The 18,955-nt window shown below is 55.5% G+C and overlaps 2 protein-coding genes across 3 annotated transcripts in view; one reads left to right on the forward strand and one right to left on the reverse strand.

Annotated features, from left to right (window-relative positions):
* OPHN1 (oligophrenin 1) overlaps window positions 1-2,140 on the forward strand; it is a 57,699-nt gene extending 55,559 nt beyond the window's left edge. For both annotated transcript variants that reach the window (XM_074915565.1, XM_074915566.1), the window contains exon 24: window positions 187-2,140. The gene's annotated coding sequence lies outside the window, so the exon portion shown is untranslated. The remainder of the gene's footprint in view (window positions 1-186) is intronic.
* A 4,947-nt stretch (window positions 2,141-7,087) lies between these two features.
* AR (androgen receptor) overlaps window positions 7,088-18,955 on the reverse strand; it is a 49,343-nt gene continuing 37,475 nt past the window's right edge. The window contains exons 5-8 of the mRNA XM_074915223.1: window positions 15,009-15,153; window positions 14,083-14,213; window positions 13,122-13,279; window positions 7,088-12,198 (exon numbers count right to left, since the gene is read on the reverse strand). Of these exons, the coding sequence (XP_074771324.1) occupies window positions 12,043-12,198; window positions 13,122-13,279; window positions 14,083-14,213; window positions 15,009-15,153 (590 nt within the window). The 3' untranslated portion in view covers window positions 7,088-12,042. The remainder of the gene's footprint in view (window positions 12,199-13,121; window positions 13,280-14,082; window positions 14,214-15,008; window positions 15,154-18,955) is intronic.

Consider the following 18,955-nt stretch of genomic DNA (forward strand, 5'->3'; position numbering starts at 1 on the left):
AAGCAACAGCAGCAACTCGAGGTGGGCCCTGCTCTTCGCTGGGGTGTGGTGTGGAGTAAATCAGCCGGCTCTGCCTCTCCTGAGCCTCCTCGGGCAGCCGCCAGCGCGGTGCCGAGGTCTGGCCTTGCTCTGGTGCTGGCTGTGCCGCCGCCGAGGGGTTCACACGGGCTTGGTTTCTTCTTCCAGACTCTGGAACCGCCTCAGCCCAGCTGGACCCAGGACATTCTCTGTGCTTGTGAACGGCCGTGCCACAGCGAGGACTTTCCCAGTGCCAGCGCCCCTGGGAGCAGCTCTCCGACCGGACGGTGATTTCAGAGCGTGCTGGCAGAAGTGGCTCAAGAAATTAGAAGTGAGAGACAATGACGGAGGGAAGACCCTCCCCACGCGTTTGTGTCGAAGTGTCCCGGCGCCCCCGCCGCCCCTCTCTGCGCCGGCTGTGGAGGAGGAAGCTGGCCAGGGGGCCCTTGTTGCTGCGGGAGGGGCGGCGGCGGCCGGGGGGGCCTTTCCCTGCTCCCTCTGGGGGAAACGCGCCTGGGCAGGGGTGACCCGGGACAGCCGTGGGGTCACAGCGCCGGGGCTGCCTCCCCGCCTGGGTGCGAGGGGAGTGACCGGGGCTGGGGCTGGCCCCCCCGCCAGGAGAAGCTCCGTCCTGCCCGGGAGGGTTTCCTGACTGGGCGAGCGCTATGGCAGCCTGTCGGGAGCCGCCTGTGTTACTGGAAACGCTGCCCCTGTGGGGCAGGGACTGGGGGAGCGTCGTGGGCGTCTCTTCATCACCCCCCCGCCGGCGTCAGCGTGTCCCGGTCCTGGGGAACGCGGCTGGGCTGGGGGCTTTGCCTGGGGGAGACCCCGCCTGCGGCTTCCCGGGCAGTGCCCTCGGGCCAGGAGAAGGAGGCTGCAGGTGCTGCTCCTCCTCCTCCTCTTCCTCCTCCTCCTCCTCCCGCATGAGCCACTCTCCCACCAGATCCACTTCCCACAGGCCCACCGGGAACTCCCCATCCTGGGGTTATTCTGGCGGGCCAGCACAGAGGTGGTGGGGACCAAAACTTGCTGAATATGGGTCAGAGCACCCAGTTTCTGGTTTGCTTGTTGCATTCCTTTCCAATCCAGGAGATGCCCGTCTCCTTCCTCAGCGGCGGCCGTGCCGGTGCTGCCCTTTGGTCTGGAAGGTCTCTCTGAGCCAGGACCCCCGGGACCCCTGTTACCTGTAGAGGCTTAGTCGTGGTTCCAGCCAACACGTTTACCTGTAAATAGGCAAAGAGCAGCTTCCCTGCTTCCTCCCGCAGGTTCCCCTCTTTGGAATGATTTTCCCCGGGTGCTGGGAGTGTTCCCAAACCAGCGACCAAACACCCCGGGAGCTGCTGCCGGGGTGCTCCCGGCTCGAGCGCGCCGTGCCCCGACGCCTGCCCCGCTGCGCCTCCAGCGCCACTCTGCTCGATGGCTGAGCGCAGTTAGTGTTCGTGGGCACACGCGTGTCGCGTCGGTGTGCCTCCGCTCCCGCGGGCTTCAGCACTGCCCCCGCCACCCGCTCCTGTACTCCTGCTCTGAACAGCACGTAGAAGTGGCTTTAGAAAAAAAACAACACGATCTCAACCCCCAGACTATTACACACGCCGGGATCTCAGGGCTTGGCCGAGCTGTGGGGAGCCCGTCCTGCGGCACCCTCCCGCAGCAGCGACGCGGAGCGTGTTGTCTCTTCTGGTCAGGTTCTAAAAGAGCCGGTGAGGAGGGAGCTGGGTCTGGGGGTGGCAGCTGTGCCCTGACCAGCCGCAGGGGCTCTGGTGACCGGGACCCCTCTCCAAAGCCTGAGCCCTTCGGTGGCTTCCTCACAGCTCTGGTGGCTGTCCCAGAGGTGGCACCCGGGCGTTCCCCCGCAGAAAGCCGACCTTTCCCAACACCCCCGGGGCTGCGCTTGGAGCACCCCTCGAGGCTGTCGGTGGGGGAACCCCCCGGGGCGGGATGGAGTGGGGGTCTGCGGGCAGAAAAATTCTAAATCTGACATTGTGAACAATGGAAAGCAGCTTATTAGAAACGTACTTCACTGTCCTTTTAAAGTGGTTTGTCACGTGTGTCTGTGCTGGTTTTTCCTCCTCCGTGAGCGCAGCTGGGCGCTGGGGACCAGTGGTGGGGGGTGCTGGGGGGGGCTGCGGGGCACAATCCTGCCGCGGTGCCACGGGAGCGCAGCGGGGAGCGCGGGGTTCGCCCAGCCCAGCGCAGCTCGGAGCCGTTTTGTCATGTAAAAGCGTAGATTACTTCAAGTGTTTATAAAGTTTCCATGATGTAAAACAAAAGACGAATCCAGCTGTGCTTTTTTTTTTTTCCTTCTTTCTGCACTGCCCAGTGCTGCACCCGCTGCACCATCCTCTCTCGGGCCCCGCGGGACTCGTCCCGCACCCCGAGGGCGCAGCTGACCCTCCCCACCCGTGGCCGGGGCACACGTGGGTATTTTGCCAGAATTAAACCTAAAAATGGTTTGATGAGAGTCCTCTAGGTGTGGTGCTCAGTGTCTTTGCTGAGTTTTTATTTCTAGTAAAGAGCATTTTTATATTACAGCTGTAACCTGTGTAAAACCCCATGAAGTATCTCCTGTCTGTTACAGAGGGGCATGTTTGATAGGTGGGTTTTGAGCCTTTTCTCATCTTTAATTTTGCTGCCCAGTTCTTGTTCAGCTGCCTCCGTCAGTAAACACCTCTCTGCTTATTTCTGATTGCTGCAGACGCAGCGCCGGCTCCTTTCCCTCCCTCTGGCAGCTTTTTCCCCTCCTCACATGTTTTCCCAGCCTCGTGGCGCTGTGCCCCAGCGTTTGCTTTTCAGCCTTCTCGCTCCTGTTCGACAAAAGCCCCCTCACGGCTCTCTCTTAAATGAGTCTCACAACCTGCACTTGAGCCCGGGTTTAGGGAAAAAGCGCCCGACCGCGCGCCCGTACTGGGGGGGGGGAGCTGTTCCTGGGGGCCGCGTGCTTTGCTTCCTCCACGCAAAGAGGAAATGCAGCTTCTTTCCACAAGATTTCCTAAATAAACCACTCGCTCCTTGGTTGAGGGATTTTATTTTTTATTTTTTCAGCCTAGTATTGTGGCGGGAAAAGCCTGCAGCTCGGCAGCCTGAGTGGAATGAATTCAGCGCTGGTGTCTGCGGGAGCTTCATTTCTCCTCTCTGCCCTTTTTCAGGCCTCTAATTGCTGTATTTTTCTCAGTACCCTTCCTGCAATAACTTTGTGCCATCCCAGCGCGTTGGAGGGTGCTGAGCTGGGTTTGCAGGCTCGGGGGGGGCTGGGCCTTGTCCCGGCTCCAGGCCCCTGGGAAGCGCCCGGCGGGGCCCCGACCCCCCCGACCACGCCGGGTCCCCGCGCCCAGATGGCACAAGCCGAAGCAGCAGCTTGAGGGCTTTTTTTGCCTATTTTTTTTCCAGCTCCTTTTTTCTCTGAAAAATTTCTTTTCAGGACTGTAATTTTTCCAGGGATGGATGCCTTCAAATCAGCATTTCAGGGAAAGAAAACTGGTTTTTCTTCCCGTTAGCCCTCGTATTAAATGACTGCAAATTGGAATGTGCACCGAGGCACCACACTGTTGGTGTCCCAACCCACAGGTGCATGGTTTGCTTTCCTAAGGAAAACATTTTGATTTCATCTGAGCAAGAAAAATATTTTCCAGTGTAAGTAAAACCTTGTAGTTTTTTTTATACAAAGGAAAGATAATCAAAACAAGAAGTTTCGAAGCTGGAGACTGAGCCTCGGGGAGGGCTTCCCAGAGGAAGAATTTGGAGAGGTTAAAAGCACACTACAGTAGACACATCTATATGATAAATTTAGAATTGAAATGTACTTAGTGGAGCACTGACATCTTCAATTTATGTGTTGCACAGAGACCCATAAAGGCACAGGAATCCACCCACGCAGGACTTCTTGCAAGATCAGAGTCTTAGTTTTAAGCTCCATAATTCTCTCTGGCCCAACTTGCTGCACAATTAACCAGCTGAATGCTCTGATTTAGGACCAGCTTTCTGCACCAGACGTTTTCTTGGCAGCTGTCAGCAGCATTACTGGGCCTATACATCCATAAATCAAAAGTTGGGCCACCGGAAAATATCCTGCGATTGGCTTAAAAAATCAGGAGACGCTTCGAGCCAGTGAAAGCGATGATGTTTTTTATCTTCATTGTATTTTCAGAAGTTCATGGAAGAAGCACTTCCACAGCCTCTATCAGAGTCTGTGAGAGCTGCTAAAAGGCAGGGCCCTGCTCGCCCTCTCCTGTGTCCACCACGGCGGCAGTTCTGGGTGAGGAGCAAAGCCCGGGGCTGGCGGAGGTTCCTCACGCCCAGCACAGGAGTCGGCGTGACCCCGCTGAGCCAGGGCAGGGCAGCTCCCGCGGCGCGGTGCGTGCTGCCAGCCTCCTTCCTCACCCCCACGCTCCTGCTGAGCGTCAGGCTGGGCTCTGCGGGAAGTTGGTGTGGGTGCACATGCTGAAAAAAACCCAAAAAACGCCCCAAAAGCCTCATGTGATAGGCTTGGCATGGCCGGTGTATCACCCTGCGCTGGCTGGAAGCCACTCGCCTGCTAAAACCTGTGCTGCCTGGGGGCTTGGGCTGGGCTTAGCTGGGCAGGAGGGGAGCGGGGGGCTGCGGGAGCCCATCGGCTCGGGACTGGGGTGGCACCAACACAGGGCTGGGCAGCGGCTGAGCTCCGGATCAAGCCTGGAGTTGTAATCGCTCTGTCCCAGGGGGAGCCGCAAAAACTGATGCAAACTGGAGAAACTAAACTAAATTTAAAAGATTTCCATAATAAACAACCAACGTGCTCATTGCCAGGCACCGTGGCCTCAGGCACAGCGTCCGCTCACAGCTGGGAGCCCTTTACCACCCAGGTTTGTCTAAACATCAGTCCCGAGCCACAATTCGGTGTTTAAATATTCCACAGGCAGTTTCGGACCCACGGAGAGCCGTGTCCTGCTGCCTCTTGGACCCTTCTCTGGCTGGAATAAATAGATATACATCGGTCCCAGCACAGTTCAGTGGCCGGATCCTGAACCCTTAGTGTGATGGGGAGGCCCCAGCCCGCCAGCACGGCTCAGCACCCGCCTGGCACCCAGCACCCAGCACCCAGGTGAGCTGACCCCCCCACCACGGATGGGAGACAGTGACGGTGGCTGGAAAAGGATCAGGGAGCCCCCACCGACGTGGGGCTTCAGCTGCGGGTGGGAAATGGAACCATTCTTCTGTTTTCCCACTGGCTGCTCTAAGGACTAAGGTGAGCAAACTGCTTTAAAGCAGTTAAAGCCATTTTAGGGCTGCTTGATGTGAGATGTTTTCAGAAAAAAAAAAAAAAAAAAAAAAAGGAACAAAACCCACCAAGACAGGATTGATTCCTCACTTGGTTTGTGCTGCGGGAGCCCATCGTGCAGCAGACAGACCCCCCCTGCCCCCCGCCAGGCCCAGCCGGCTGCACCCCATGGGCTGCCCCACTCGCTCAGCCGACGGAGCCTCCTGGAAAAGGTCCGGCTGCGTTTGTCATCCCAAAGGACCAGAAAGGGCACCCGGCCAGGGGCTGTTTGCAAACTGGGCCAGGAGTCTGCAGAGACCTGCAGAAAAATGAACACGGCAGCGGGAAGGGCAGCTCTGCAGCCCTCTCAGACCTCCCAGTAAGTCCCTCCTCCCTGCTGAGAAGTGTTGTTTTTTCTAAATTGAACGGTTATTATGGATATTAAGTGGGTTTCTGCTCCAGAGAGAGGCCACTGCCAAGAACAGAGCACTTGGCTTGAGCGTTCCTCCCTTCCCTCCAGAGGCTGGGCTGCCCCGAGCCCCCCGAGCCCCCCGAGCCCCGTCCCCGCCGGGATGGAGGGCTGGGGCAGCTCTCGCCCGGGTCAGGCCAGGCAGGAGCCGACATCCCGCGTCCCCTTGGGCTGCCCGAGCCCTGGCTCTGCCCGCACAGCAGGTTGGGGGGCTCAGACTTTGCTTGTGGCCCCTGGCCCCTGCTTGGCTGGCACCGAGCTGGGGGCGATGCCGTGGGGCAGAGCCGGGGCAGCCCCATTGTGTCCGTCAGCCCCTCTGGGAATGGGGCGGTGCCGCGGGGTGCGAAGGGGGACGAGGGTCTTTTTTTGCCTGGCCACTTTCACGAGATTCCAAGCGAATCCGTGTGTGTCTACACGCTCCTGTGTAGAAACATGTCACCTCGAGACGCCAACCTGAGCGTCCCCAGGCTCTTCACTGGAGCCCCCCCACGCCTGCAACCACCACGTCTCCCTTGCCCGGCCTTCCTCCTCCTCGCCTGGGGCATGATGAGCCCCTCAGATCCGAGGGGCCGTGACCTGCGCAGGCGTCAGGGGCAGCTCCGCGATGGCAAACACGCCCTGGAGCCCTTGTCTGTGTGTGTGTCCGTGAGCCATCGCAAGGGCTCCAAACAGACAGGCCGAAGTGGCACTGCCACCTTTTCTGGAGACCTTGTGCTCCAAATTCAGAGCCAGGGCAGAGATTTCACCAATTCTACAGTTATTAGCATCGGCAACTGTCCCTGCCAGACATCCACTGGCTGTGTATCACCTGCGTGCTCGGCTTTCGGCCCAGGACACGTTGGTGGCCAAGCCAACGTCTGAGGGGGACCCTGGGGCTAACGGTGACCAGTATCTGAGATGGCAGCACAGCCCATGAGCAGCCGTGGGTTCTTCGGTGTGAATTTTGAAACATTCATTTTTAACTGTGACACAGATAGAGGGACGGGGCCGGACTCTGATGACAGAGCACGAGGCTGCTCCACACGGCCAGGCTGTTCGTGCTGCTCAGGACGCTGCTTGCCGGGGATCACTGCTCTGCAATCAGACACTGCCAACCATCCGTGGACTGATGAGGTTTGGTTGTTGGTTTTTTTTCTTTTCCCCAAGCTCTTTGGCTTGTCTTACAGCAAATAAAATCTTGACCCTGAGCTGCATTCACATCTGTGCCTTGAATTAAAAAGTGGGCCGATAAGCAGCCTTTTTTATTTCCTAGAGAGCACAGGTCAATTTTATAAAGAAGTTCCAGCAGAATGGATTTACAACTGCTCATAAAGATACTGAGAACAACCACAAAAGGAGGGGGACACTGGCCTTTATTAGCTCCTTGCTTTGAGAAATACATTAATCAAATGAAATTCAATTTAAAAGACCCAAGGAGGCATATATGAAAGGATTAGTCAATTGATGTGTAAATGAATTAACAGTTCAGACATGTGATTAATAGCAAAATCCAACTGTGAAAAATAGCCTACGAATGACCCAACATGCAGCCTCATCCACTGAAAAATGACCCACTTACTCCTGGCATCGTCAATAGCTAATACTCGTCACACTGGATAACATTTTTCATGCAGATAACTGAAACAAAAGCCAAATACACGCACAGAGCAGCGTTCCAACAAACAAGAGTCTGCCTTTATTGTACTTAGAACAACAATAGATTTTAAGATTACAAAAAGAGCTGAACACCAAGCGTGAAGGTCTGCCCTGTGGCACGGCACAGGCTGAGGGCTTGCGTGGGACCCAAGCACGGACTAAAACAGGCAAAAAGGGAGTATTTTGATTTCCCCTCATGTAGTGTAATTGGCTTTGTCTTTATCCCGGATGCCAGACAGGCTCCTCTTTTTGGTTACAACAGTAAGTGTCCTTCAGTCCCGCACGGTGACATCTGAGCGGTGGTGGTCTCCTGGGCACCCTCCACCGCGTCTCGCTGGCCAAGGCAGCCGGCGTCGCCGCTCTCCAGTCTCCGTGATCTTGTAACGTTGTAGGTCTCTTATTTTCCTTACCCAATGTAGCCAGTTCCAATTTTTTAAAAGAAGGAGCAGTGGCAACAATCCAACTAACGTCCTTCTCTAGAAGCAGAATCCCTCCTCGGGTGCTATTAACTGGGGGAGAACGCTGCCGCTCCTGAAGGGGGGCTGAGGAGGCAGCACGGCAACCACAATGCAGCCGCAGCCCTCGCGACGCGGCACGTGTCCGCTCCCCTGCGCAGGATGAAGTTGGCGGAGCAGCAGCCCGAGCGTGGGCAAAGGCCCTTCCCGTGTCAGGCGCAGGAAGAGGAAAGCTTGGCCCTCGCCAAGGACCACGTCGTACCTGAACATCCTCCTGCCCCGCCTGCAGCTGCCTGTCCTCTTCTGGGGTCAGCCTGCGCCTCTGCTTCCCCACCCCACCCAGCTGCGGCGAAACGAGCAGTGGCAGGGACATTCTGCTTCCTTACTGCGGGGAATACGGCTGCGGGCTCGGGGTCCTCCCCGGGAAAAAGGCACCAGCAATGAGCTTTTTGGCTTATTACAAAGAAAATAATATATATCAATATAGAGAACTCTTTATTACAGAGACATGGTAACAAATAAAAACAGCATTGAATTGCCACAGAACACAAAACACCCGGCACAGAGAGCAGCTTATTACAAACGTGCTGTGGTTTCAGGTGTTTTTCACTTTTTGAACCCCAAGGGCAGGTTCCCCACCACCTGAAAAGGGAACGGAGCACAAGTCCCTCCAGGTGAGCGAGCACAGGGGTGCGCGGGGGGCTGCAGCCCACACCGCTGTCCCCCCATCCCTCGCAGCCCCCCCCTGCAGCGGGGCCGCGGGGCCGTGCCCAGCCCCGCAGCGGGTTTCCATCCACCACGTCCAGGCGCTGCGTCACCTGAGAACAGGCACCGGGACGCGACGGGGCAGAGCACGACTCAGCCAGGCGTTACGGTAATTTCTGTGCCTCTGAAAGTCTACTTTGGAACAGTTAGAGAAAAGCTACCACGCTATAATTCCAGGATTCTGCCCTAAAGTGCAAGGACACTTCGTGCAGTCGAAGAGGGCAGAAATAAAGGACACTCTGTCATCCCCCAAGTGCAAACACTATCCCCGTCTAACCAGAATCAGCTACAAGAAAGCTGAAGAAGTAGATACCGACACCAGGGTGTGCCAGCGGACGCTCTGCTCATGCTGGGAAAGGACGGACCTCTGAAAACAGCAGTACCTAACCAGAAAAAATTATTATATTGAAAATTTCTGTTAATATTGGCACATACTGACTCATCTCCCAAAGAATATTTAGTTGCACTGTGTGCAATCAGAAAATAAACTCTCTCAGAGCATTAAACAGGTATTTTCAGCAATAGGAGGGGCCAATGGCTTCTTCATGCTCGGCATCGACCTCGCCTGCGCGATGCTCGTGGCTTAACTCCGCTTTGCCTGGGGCCAAGCACAGAGGCCCTTTGGGCTTTCTGGGGGAACAGCGTTGATGCTGCCAGGCTCTCCAGAACCGTTCACCCCGTCTCTCCGAGCAGCTCCCGCTCTTGCTAATCGAGGCTCCCTGCTGACTGCGGACGGGGCTGCCAGGACCCGGCTGGGAGATGGGCCAAGGTGGGCCCAGGTGGGCCAAGGTGGCACAAAAGCCCACACGCCCCCCCCGAGAACCCAAAACAGAGCCCATGAGGCAGTGGGGGGACGGGGACGGCTCCCTGGCTCTGCAGGTCACCGATGCCAGGGGCATTCCCTCTCCCAGGGCTCAGCCGTCCCCAGGAAAGCCTCAGGGACAGGACAGCTTCCACAGGATTGTGAACATGGGGAAATCCTCTTTGCTTTATTAAAGCAAAAGGAGACAAGAAAACACAGAAAAGGACAAAGCTGTATGGCAGGACCTGGACTTTGGTATTTCTTAAGCCTCTTTTTTCCCCAGTTCCTGCAGCAGCCATGAAAATAAACCAGAACTCCCTGCCAGCAAATACACACACACGTGCTAGTGGTTCCCACATCCTTCAGTCGCCCCTCTAGTAACATCATAAAAAGGGAGTTTTTGTGTAAAAAAGGGCTGTTCCCCTGCCACGAGGCTGCGGGACTTGCCGGGAGCTCCGGCAGCCGTCGGGGAGGCACCAGGCGCCGGCGGCTCGCCCCACAGGCAGCACCCCCTTCCAAACCAGCCGTCATCCAGCCGAGCCTCCACCGGCAGATCTGTGTATGCAGACCCCTATCCAGCTTGATTTCCTCCCCATCTCCCAGCAGAGAAGTTCCCAGCAGGATACCTCCGCGCTCATTAACTAATGAAAACTTCAGTGACACGAGGCTGTGGGAAGCACAAAGCTCTCCAGAGGAGCTCTGCAGGTTGCTGATAAACACCCTCCTGTTGATGACAGAGATCAGAGTGTTACCCCCCAGCTGCCTGTTGTAGCCTTCCGAAAATAGCCAGAAAATGGTCAGGAAGAGAGGAAATGCACTAGCGGGACCTTCTTACTGGCTCATTTGCAAGTATTAGTCGATCACATCCACAGTGAAAATGCGTGCAGCCCTCTGAAATAGGAAAGGCCTCTGAGAACACCGTCCTGCGGGCTGGCGGGCAGGGAGGTCGCCTGCGGACTCTGTTGCCACCGACGTGAGGGGATTTCAGGAGGACGAGCATGAGCAGAGCCCCATCTAGCAGGGGAGGAAAACCCATTACAAACCACTGTAAAGAAACATCCCCCTCTTCAATAGTTGGGGTTTTTTTGTTCCCTACCCCTTCCCTTCGTGAAAATGAATGAAAATACCCTTAATGCAAATTCCCTTAATGAGAATACTTTTCAGCATCAGGAAAATTAAGTGTTTCTGTTCCTGCAAGCTTGCAGAGAACCCAGACGGACCATGAGGGCACCTGCCTGGCGAGCTGACGGTGACGCTCAGCTTGTGAACCGTCCAGGCAGCAGAAGCGCGAGCAGCAGAAGCAGCAGAAGCACGAGCAGCCCTTCCCGCACGACACGGACCGCCTCACCCTCCCCTTCCCCTTCAGACATCGGACGGTAGCGGGTGGCACGCGAGGGAACACGGCGCGGTGTGAGGCACCTGACGGCCGGGTTCACCGCTCCACGCTCCGGCATCTGCTTCGTGCTTGGGGCATCTCTGTGCCCGAGGACTGTGACAGAGCCCTGGGGAGCACAGAGCCCTGGGGGGCACAGCTCCACCACAAGCCCCACTCCGTCCCGTGGTGGCAAACCCCCCCGTCAATGAACGGCGTGCGGCAGGGCACGGACTCGCCGGCACAAGGAGCCCTTGTAGCCACCCATGCGGGTAAAGCCAGACCACATCACAGCCCCCACTGCGTCAGGCCAGGCAGTTTTGGTGGCATCAGAAAGAACAGTTGGGACAAACAGAAAATAAGTCGTTTAGCTGGAAACCCGGGGTCTGCAGACACAGAGCAGAGCTGGTGAGGGGCCGGGCAGGGCCTTGGGGTGCCCGCGGGAGCTGAGGACGTCAGGCACTTGCGGAGGTGGGTTCGTGGGTACGGCTGTGTGGGAGGAGCAGGATGGGACTGTGGCTGCTGAGCACCCGGCCAGACCGAGACCAGCTTCACCAGCTGCAGGAAAATCATCCCAGGTGGAAACCAGTCGCTCTCTGCCCTCTTTGGGGCCTCCCGAAGGGCGTCTTCCTCTGCAGCCCTTCCATGACAGCCCCGCAGCACTCCACCGGGGCCGGCGGCAGGGGGGTGCTGGCGGGGGCAGACCCCTCCACGGCTGCGCGGCAGCTTTCTGACCCAGCAGCAGGTCCTGGAAATCCATCAGGCTGCAAGTTCATCTCGTCCCCACAACTCTTCTCTGTTTCTCTACTGCTGTATTTTAACTCATCTGCTTCCCAGCACCGTAATGCAAATAAAAAGTCCCAAAGAAGGCCAGTAAAGTAACCCACACCCAAAATGAGAGGTTCGACCAGCTTCTTGTCTTGTTCTGTTTTTAAAAAAAGTACCCAAACCCAACAACTGCAGGCATTTCTCCCGATCTCCCGTGGCCCTGGGCCACTAAAAGCCACTGTGGCAAACACACAAAGAAGAAAGCATAGACACGGTGCCGCTGCCACCAGGCCGCCATCCCCTGTCCCAGCACAGCACGTCTGGGCAGGAGCCGGGGCAGGGAGTTCAGTTCAGCGGTACCTCAGGAAAAAGAAAAACATCAGAGATCCCAGCAGGTCGTGGTTCGGAACTGTCCGTGGCCTCTGCGGGGGAAATTCCCCAAGGCACTGCAGTGCAGTAGTGCAGAAGTGACAGACAGGAGATGGCTGGAACAGGGCGGCGGAACCGGGGGCTCCCTCCGGAAGATCACTGTGGGTGGAAGTAGATAGGCTTGACTTTTCCAGACAGGATCTTGGGAACCTGCACAGAGATGATCTCGGCCATCATTTCAGGGTAGTCCACGCTCACCATATGGGCCTTAATTAAAAGGTCAAATGTAAACTGATGCAGATCCTTGGCAATCTGGGAAAGGAAGGAAGTTTGTTAAACGAGAAGTTGCTGGTCAGCGACCGAGCAGCCGTCAGCAGGGGCAGGGCTGGACCTCGCTGCAGTGGGACCCGCTCTGCCCTCGGGCCATCGCTCCCCGACGGCAGGAGGGCACCCCAAGGATGAGCGAGGGAACCCCCCGCCTGGCAGCGTGTTCTGCCATGCTCCTTCATGCTCAGAGTCCCCAGAAATGGGGATGTATACGAATGGCACCTCCTTACCCCTAAACTTGTCTTATCGTGTGCAGGTGCTGCTGACTTCACTGATCAGGAATTGCTTTTTGCTTGTAGACATACGGGCATGGGGCTGAGCCCCAGGGAAGAGGGAAGGTCTAGCTCACGTTTCAGCAGCACTTTAAGTCACAAACAGAGAATTTGTTTTCGCTGCTGTAATCAGAGAAGATTCATTGGGGGCACTGAGAACTGGAGCTGTTCTGCTAGGCTGACTATGGAAAAGTATCATCTACAAAGAGCTTTTCATTGCTAAAAAAGGAAGCCCATAAACTCAAGCTCAGGAGTGGTTACTGCAGGGAGGGACAGGCACAGCTCTTCCCCTCCCTCGGTAGTTAACATCTCTTTTCTCTGTCACTTAGCCTGGGAGCACACTGCAAAGGTGTGCCAAGAGCAACAAAAAACAAACCACAAAGAATCACAGAGTCATCGAACAGCCCAGGTTGGAAGGGACCTCGAAAGGTCACCTGGTCCAACCGCCCCCAGGAAAGGGAGCCTGGATGTGCCCATCCAGTGTCCTGTCCCACCGCAGCGTGACAGCCTCCAGCCATAGGGACTACCAGGACCCCCAGGCTGTTGTTCCAGTGAGTGATTGTTCTCACTGCAAAAAGTTTCCTTCTTACATAATTTCTTAAGTGTATAGATAGACATTTCAGTGTCCTCTCTTACAGGATGCACGGAGTCCAGGACCTTGGTGAGCTGGTAAAATCGCCGAGAGCAGGAGGTAGGGTTCTTCCTCTTGCAAGCGATGATACGGTCAAGTTCCTTAACATAATTCAACCGAAGTTCATCAAAGAGCTTCTGGTTCTTCAGGCCATCCACTGGAACTGGACAGAACACGGGAAGGAAACAGTAAGAGTTGCCCAGAGAGTGGAGAGAATACAAGAGCAAGAGGAAGGCTGCAGAAGAGGTCAGGGCAGACCTAAGATCAGCTTGCCACACTGCTGCTGACCCCTGTTCAGGGCTCCCCAAAGAGCGGCCGTGCAGCCCAGGGCAGCGCTGCCTCCCTGCCCCGCGAGGGCTCTGGGGCTGAGGAGCCCCCGGAGACACCCTGCGCTGCGCAGAGGGGGCGGGCCAGCGGCAGGGGCTGGGTGCTGGCACCCCTCTGCTCGGCAGCTCTGAAACAGAGAACACCCACAGCCACCCCTCGGGACTACACGCACAGGCCCAGGGAAAGCACCAGCTACAGAGTCCCAGAATCACCTGGGTCGGAAAAGCCCTTGCAGCTCCTCCAGCCCAACCATGACCCTCCCCCTGACCGTTCCCAACTCCCCCAGATCCCTCAGCGCTGGCTCAGCCCGACTCTTCAACCCCTCCAGGGATCCCGGGGACTCCCCCCTGCCCTGGGCAGCCCATTCCAACGCCCAACAGCCCCTTCTGCACAGAAATCCTTCCTCAGAGCCAGCCTGACCCTGCCCTGGGCAGCTTGAGGCCATTCCCTCGGGGCCTGGCGCTGGGGCCTTGGCTCCAGAGACTCATCCCCCCTCTCTGCCCCCTCCTGGCAGGGAGTTGCAGAGGGCCAGGAGGTCTCCCCTCAGCCTCCTCTGCTCCAGACTGAACCCCCCCAGTTCCCAAGGCGAGACAGCGCACAGCAGCTGGAGATCTACTGAGGAAAGATGCGAGCACTCACTAATACTGAAGAAGAGTAGAGCCTTCATGCAGAGGAACTCCTGGGGTGTGATCTGAAGCCACCCGAACTCCTGCGAGAGGTGCCGCATCCTGACACACTGGCTGTACATTCGGGACTTGTGCATCCGGTACCTGGGGGGGTGAGATGAGGAGTTCAGTGTCACAGGGGAGCTGAGGGGGACGTGGGGGGCGGGACACGCTCAGCTCCACCCGGCACATCCCGGGACCCTCAGCTCTGTCTCGGGGGATGCTGGCAGCAAGACCCTGAAACGCCCGTGCATAACCCTCTTTGTCTGGAAACGAAGGGTACCTGGGGCTTGCAGGGCTCGTCTGACCCTCTGCCTGCCTGAAAAACGACTGCAGTGATTCACCAAATGCGGTTATGCGTGAGGGATACAAAGCTGAGCTCGGGGCTCTCAGGGAGAAGGCGTGTGGTTTTGCTTGCTGCTGTGCTTAGTTATTGTTTTGAAGTTCTACCTTAGTGTCAACAAACCCTCCCCAACTCTAAGCTGAGGGTACATCACACAGAACCCTTCAGGAACTCACAATAAACGTTTGTCTGTGATTGCTCCAGCTGACCAACCGAGCTGCAAACAGGCGCGCAGGTCCCTCAGAAAACAGACAGGTCTGCACGGACCGGCCCCTCGCACCCAGCACTTGCTGCTGCCCTGATGGGGCTGAGGGAAAGGGAAGAAGGACCGGGAGAGACACTGCAACTCCCCTTACTGCTCCTGGAGATCGCTGTGGGGCAACCAGAGGGGAAAAGCAGGTCCCTCCTACGCTCTGGTCGTTGGCTCTGAAAGCACCATTACTCAGGCTGGACACTTCCTGAGCAGATGGGAAAGCAAATTCCTTGTCTTGCTCTCGTTTCTCACATAGTCTGACCCAGACAAAGCACGGTATTAATTATTGTTATTTCACACTTACTCATTGAAGACCAAATCTGGAGCGAAGTAAAGCATCCTGGAGTTGACATTGGTGAAAGATCTCCAGCCCATAGCAAAAACCATAAGGCCCATCCAAGAGTACTGGATTATTGACATCTGGTCATCCACATGCAGGTTGCGAAATCCTATTAAAAACCAAGAGAGGGATGTCACAAATTAATAACCTGCAACTACCAGGACAGTCTTTGTGCAGACCCCTGCTCTCCTGGAGCATCCCTGCTAAGCAATCTGCAGCCTCGCAACAGCTCGTCCCGGGACGCAGCCGCTGTGCTCACACCTGATGGGCTGTCGGGAACAGCTGAAGCACAAAACTGCATCTGGGAGGGGAGAAAGGGGATCCCCGGACACACGGAGGGGGTAAAGAAAGCCACAGGCAGCAAAGTATTTTAAAGGAAGGCAGTAGCAAGCAATAATCAACGACATCTTCCCCCTAAGAGTCTCAAAGATCTTCACAAACTGTATTTGAAGAGCAAGACCCACTGAGGTGAACAAGCATCATTCTGCACCAGACTGGACATAAAGATACAGCAGGAGGGGCTTCAGCAACTCCCTAAAGTCCCGCAGGATAACACACCCAACCAGTGTGCTGAGCAGGCCCAGCTCCCCCCAGCACCAGGCCGGCACTAATTAGTGCCATTTCTGGCCCTGATTAGACACCCCAAGCGAGTCTTACCATGCCGCCTGCCCCGCAGTCACGGCGGAACCCCCAGATCTCCCCTCCAAAACATTTAGTCCCCACGTGAGACAGGATGTCAAAAGAGAGGGCAATAAACATGATGAGGATTTGTCTGCTTTGTTCTGCTCACAGAAATAAATCTGCCAAAGGGGAGCGGGAGCCCCGCAGCAACACAATTAACTAGATCCCATTCTCCAGGCACTGAGGCAGAAACAAGCCCTCATTAACCAACCGCCTCCTCTGGTGCAATTCTGGCACTCAAGGAAATAAGTAGAGAAACCTCCTTTCTTTTCAACCTGTTGGGACTTCACCAAATTTAAGTCAACGGATTTTAATGTATAATGCTCAGAGCCAGCGAGTAACCCCGAGGCCCCATCACACGGTTAACAGGCTGCTTCGGTTTCTGTGTCAAATACACAATTCATTTATCTAACAACCATGAAAGCGAATATGAAAACCTCTGCTGAATCGCAAGCGAAACAAAAATATCAATTACATTCCAATTAGTATTCCCAGATGGTGGCTCACAGCTAAACCCCAGGCATGTTTACAACACGCGCACAGACATCACCTCCAACACTGTGCTTTCTTCCAGACACTGGTAAGTACTCAAATGTAATCTGCTTTCAAGAAAATCGTACGTTATTTCCATCAAATATTAAAGCAGTCCCAACACTTCCAGTGTATAATTATAATCCACTGAGGCAAGCATCTGCCTCTTGCTTGGGAAGCTGTCAACTGCGAATGAGCACAAGCCATGTTTCACCGCTGACTGAACTCACTTCACATTTGTACATTTTCCCTTCGGTTTGCGCATCACCAGATTAAAAACCCGAAGCCTGCACATGAGCCGCGTCCCACCGAGCCTGGGCCGGTGATTTCCACCGGAGGGCTCCGAGCTCCCGGCTGAACACGAACCTCCTGGTCGCCGATGTTCGCCCTCCCTGGAGCCTGTTCTCTCCCCCAGGCCCCTTTTGCTGGGTTCAGCATCCGCAGGAGGAAGCGCCTGGCAGCGCCAAGCTCTGCGGCAGCCCCCCCCGCTGCCCGCCCCGCCGCGTCCCCAGAACCCAGTGCCGGCAGGAGGTCTCGTCCGGGGCTGCCCTTCCCTTCACCACCCAGGATCAGCTTTTCCACGCGTTTCTGGACTGCACCCAATCCTTGCTCTGGGAAGGGTTCTGGTGCACTTGTGCAGTACCTTGTAATTATGTTCACTAAAAAAAAAATATTTGCACAAGGTTTATCAGTGCTTAGGGAAAGGTATTTGAACACAACAGTTTTGTTGTTACAGGACTTAGTGTTTGCTTTCTGCTTGTCCACAAAAACAACTTCTAGAAACACGGTGGCTGACTTTTCTAAAAGGAATCACTGCTTCCCGGTTCTGAGCTGAGATGCTTTGAGACATCACTGATTCTCAGAAAGCAGATCCCTATCACTTCCTGGAAACCTCCCTGCTCCAGGCTTCTCAGACGATGTATGGCCAGCATCACTGTAAAAGAAAATAAAAACAAACCTAATGCCACAATATATTGTTAATTTTTTAGTATTGGCATAGTTTGAAGAATGAAGACACCTTCTACAGAAAGAAATCATAGCAAAAGTAAAATTAAATGAAACTTGAAAAAGAACAACGCATAACCTTTTTCTTGTGAATAATCTTAAAGCAGCGGAGTGTGGAAACAAACTCTCTGTCTCCTCTCCTGATGCGCTGCTGTGCCAGAATGACATCTGAGGGATCAGCCACTGAACACCGCGCATGTCACCGGAAAGCAACATTCCCAATGGAAACAAACACTCGTATCTGGAGATGTTACTGCCCAGAGAATGGAAAAAGACGCACCACTAATTGTCAGCTTGTATTAAAGGGCGAGTAAGGGAGTATATTTGGAAGAGAAAAGCAAGCAAGCCAGGGCCGGGAACACCCGTGAGGCGCCGAGGACTGGCAAGCACTCAGAGATTTTGCAATAGCTCCAACAGCCGGGCCCATCTCCCGTGAGACCAGGTGGAGTGTTTCACCCGACCACACGTGCACCGACAGGCGCTCGGGGGGTTCATCCAGCAGCGGAGCCGCCGCCTGCCCCCACCCAGGCAGCCCTTCCCCCTGCACCCACTTATTTTCACAGCCTGGTATTTTCGCAGCCCAGTTATTTTTACAGTCTGATTTCCCAACAGCTTCAGGAGAAACTGGAGACTTCATTTGCTGCCAGACAAAATGATCTTTAAGCTAATGTGTTCGAGCGCTGATCTAAATTAACTGCAACACTTTCACTGAATTTATGCATGTGGAAAAGGGAAAATACATACTCCTTCCACTTACCTTGAAGTGGACAGATTTTATGGATTTAATCAGATTTTTTAATTCAGTGTTTCAGCAGCTTACTTGGCAAGCTGTGGTTATTTCATCTTTCCTTTCCAGGGGAACCACAGTTTGCTTCTACCCTCTCCTACACGGAATCTCAGCTGCACATGTTCCAAAGGGCCACACGTTACATCTTCTCCACCAGACAGAGGTGACATTGCTCCTGCAGGCAAGCAGGTGCAGAAACGTCCTACCTGATGCAGTCCCGCTTCTGGGGTATCACTGAAGCCTCGCTGGAAGAAGAGCAGCAACACTTGCCGCATATTAATCACTCTTGGTATACAGGTGATGCTCCATGCAGGATGCAGAGTTAATAATCACTTATTAATGCTGGCCACAGATTAATATTGGTTATCAGGCTGAGGCTACCTCTATTACAGGTGCGAGTTCCCCTTCCTCCCACCAGCAGCGCTCACTGGAAGGTAAAGCCTTTGCCCCTTTACACTGCTATCTATATGTCTCAGCTGAGGCACAGAGCTGCTTGTGCTCAGCTCAGCCAACGCTTGCGCCAGACGTGCTTCGTTAACGGGCAAAGGGGGAGAGGAATAAATGGGCAAAGGGGGAGAGGGAGCACGTTTCCACCCTTCCTGCGGCCCACGCGGGCATCGGCTGCCTGCCGGGCTGCCTTGGGGGCAGGGGCAGGCCGAGGTTTGCCTGCTGGGCACCGACACACCTGCCGAGACGCTGCTGTGGCGCTGGCCTCGCGCTCTGCTCCCCTCGGCCGCCCAGCCACGGCCCCTCACGCCCTCCGGCCGCTCCCCTCGCCAGCACAGCGCTCATTAAAGAGCCTCCAGCCTCCCAGCAGACCGTGGGAAGATCTTTCTGTTCCAATAAAAACAGCTGCAGCCCGGTGCCTTACACTGCTGGGGGCTCGTTGCCATTGCAACCCCCCCCG

The sequence above is a fragment of the Athene noctua genome, chromosome 11 (assembly GCF_965140245.1).
Source record: "Athene noctua chromosome 11, bAthNoc1.hap1.1, whole genome shotgun sequence".
Taxonomy (NCBI): Eukaryota; Metazoa; Chordata; class Aves; order Strigiformes; family Strigidae; genus Athene; species Athene noctua.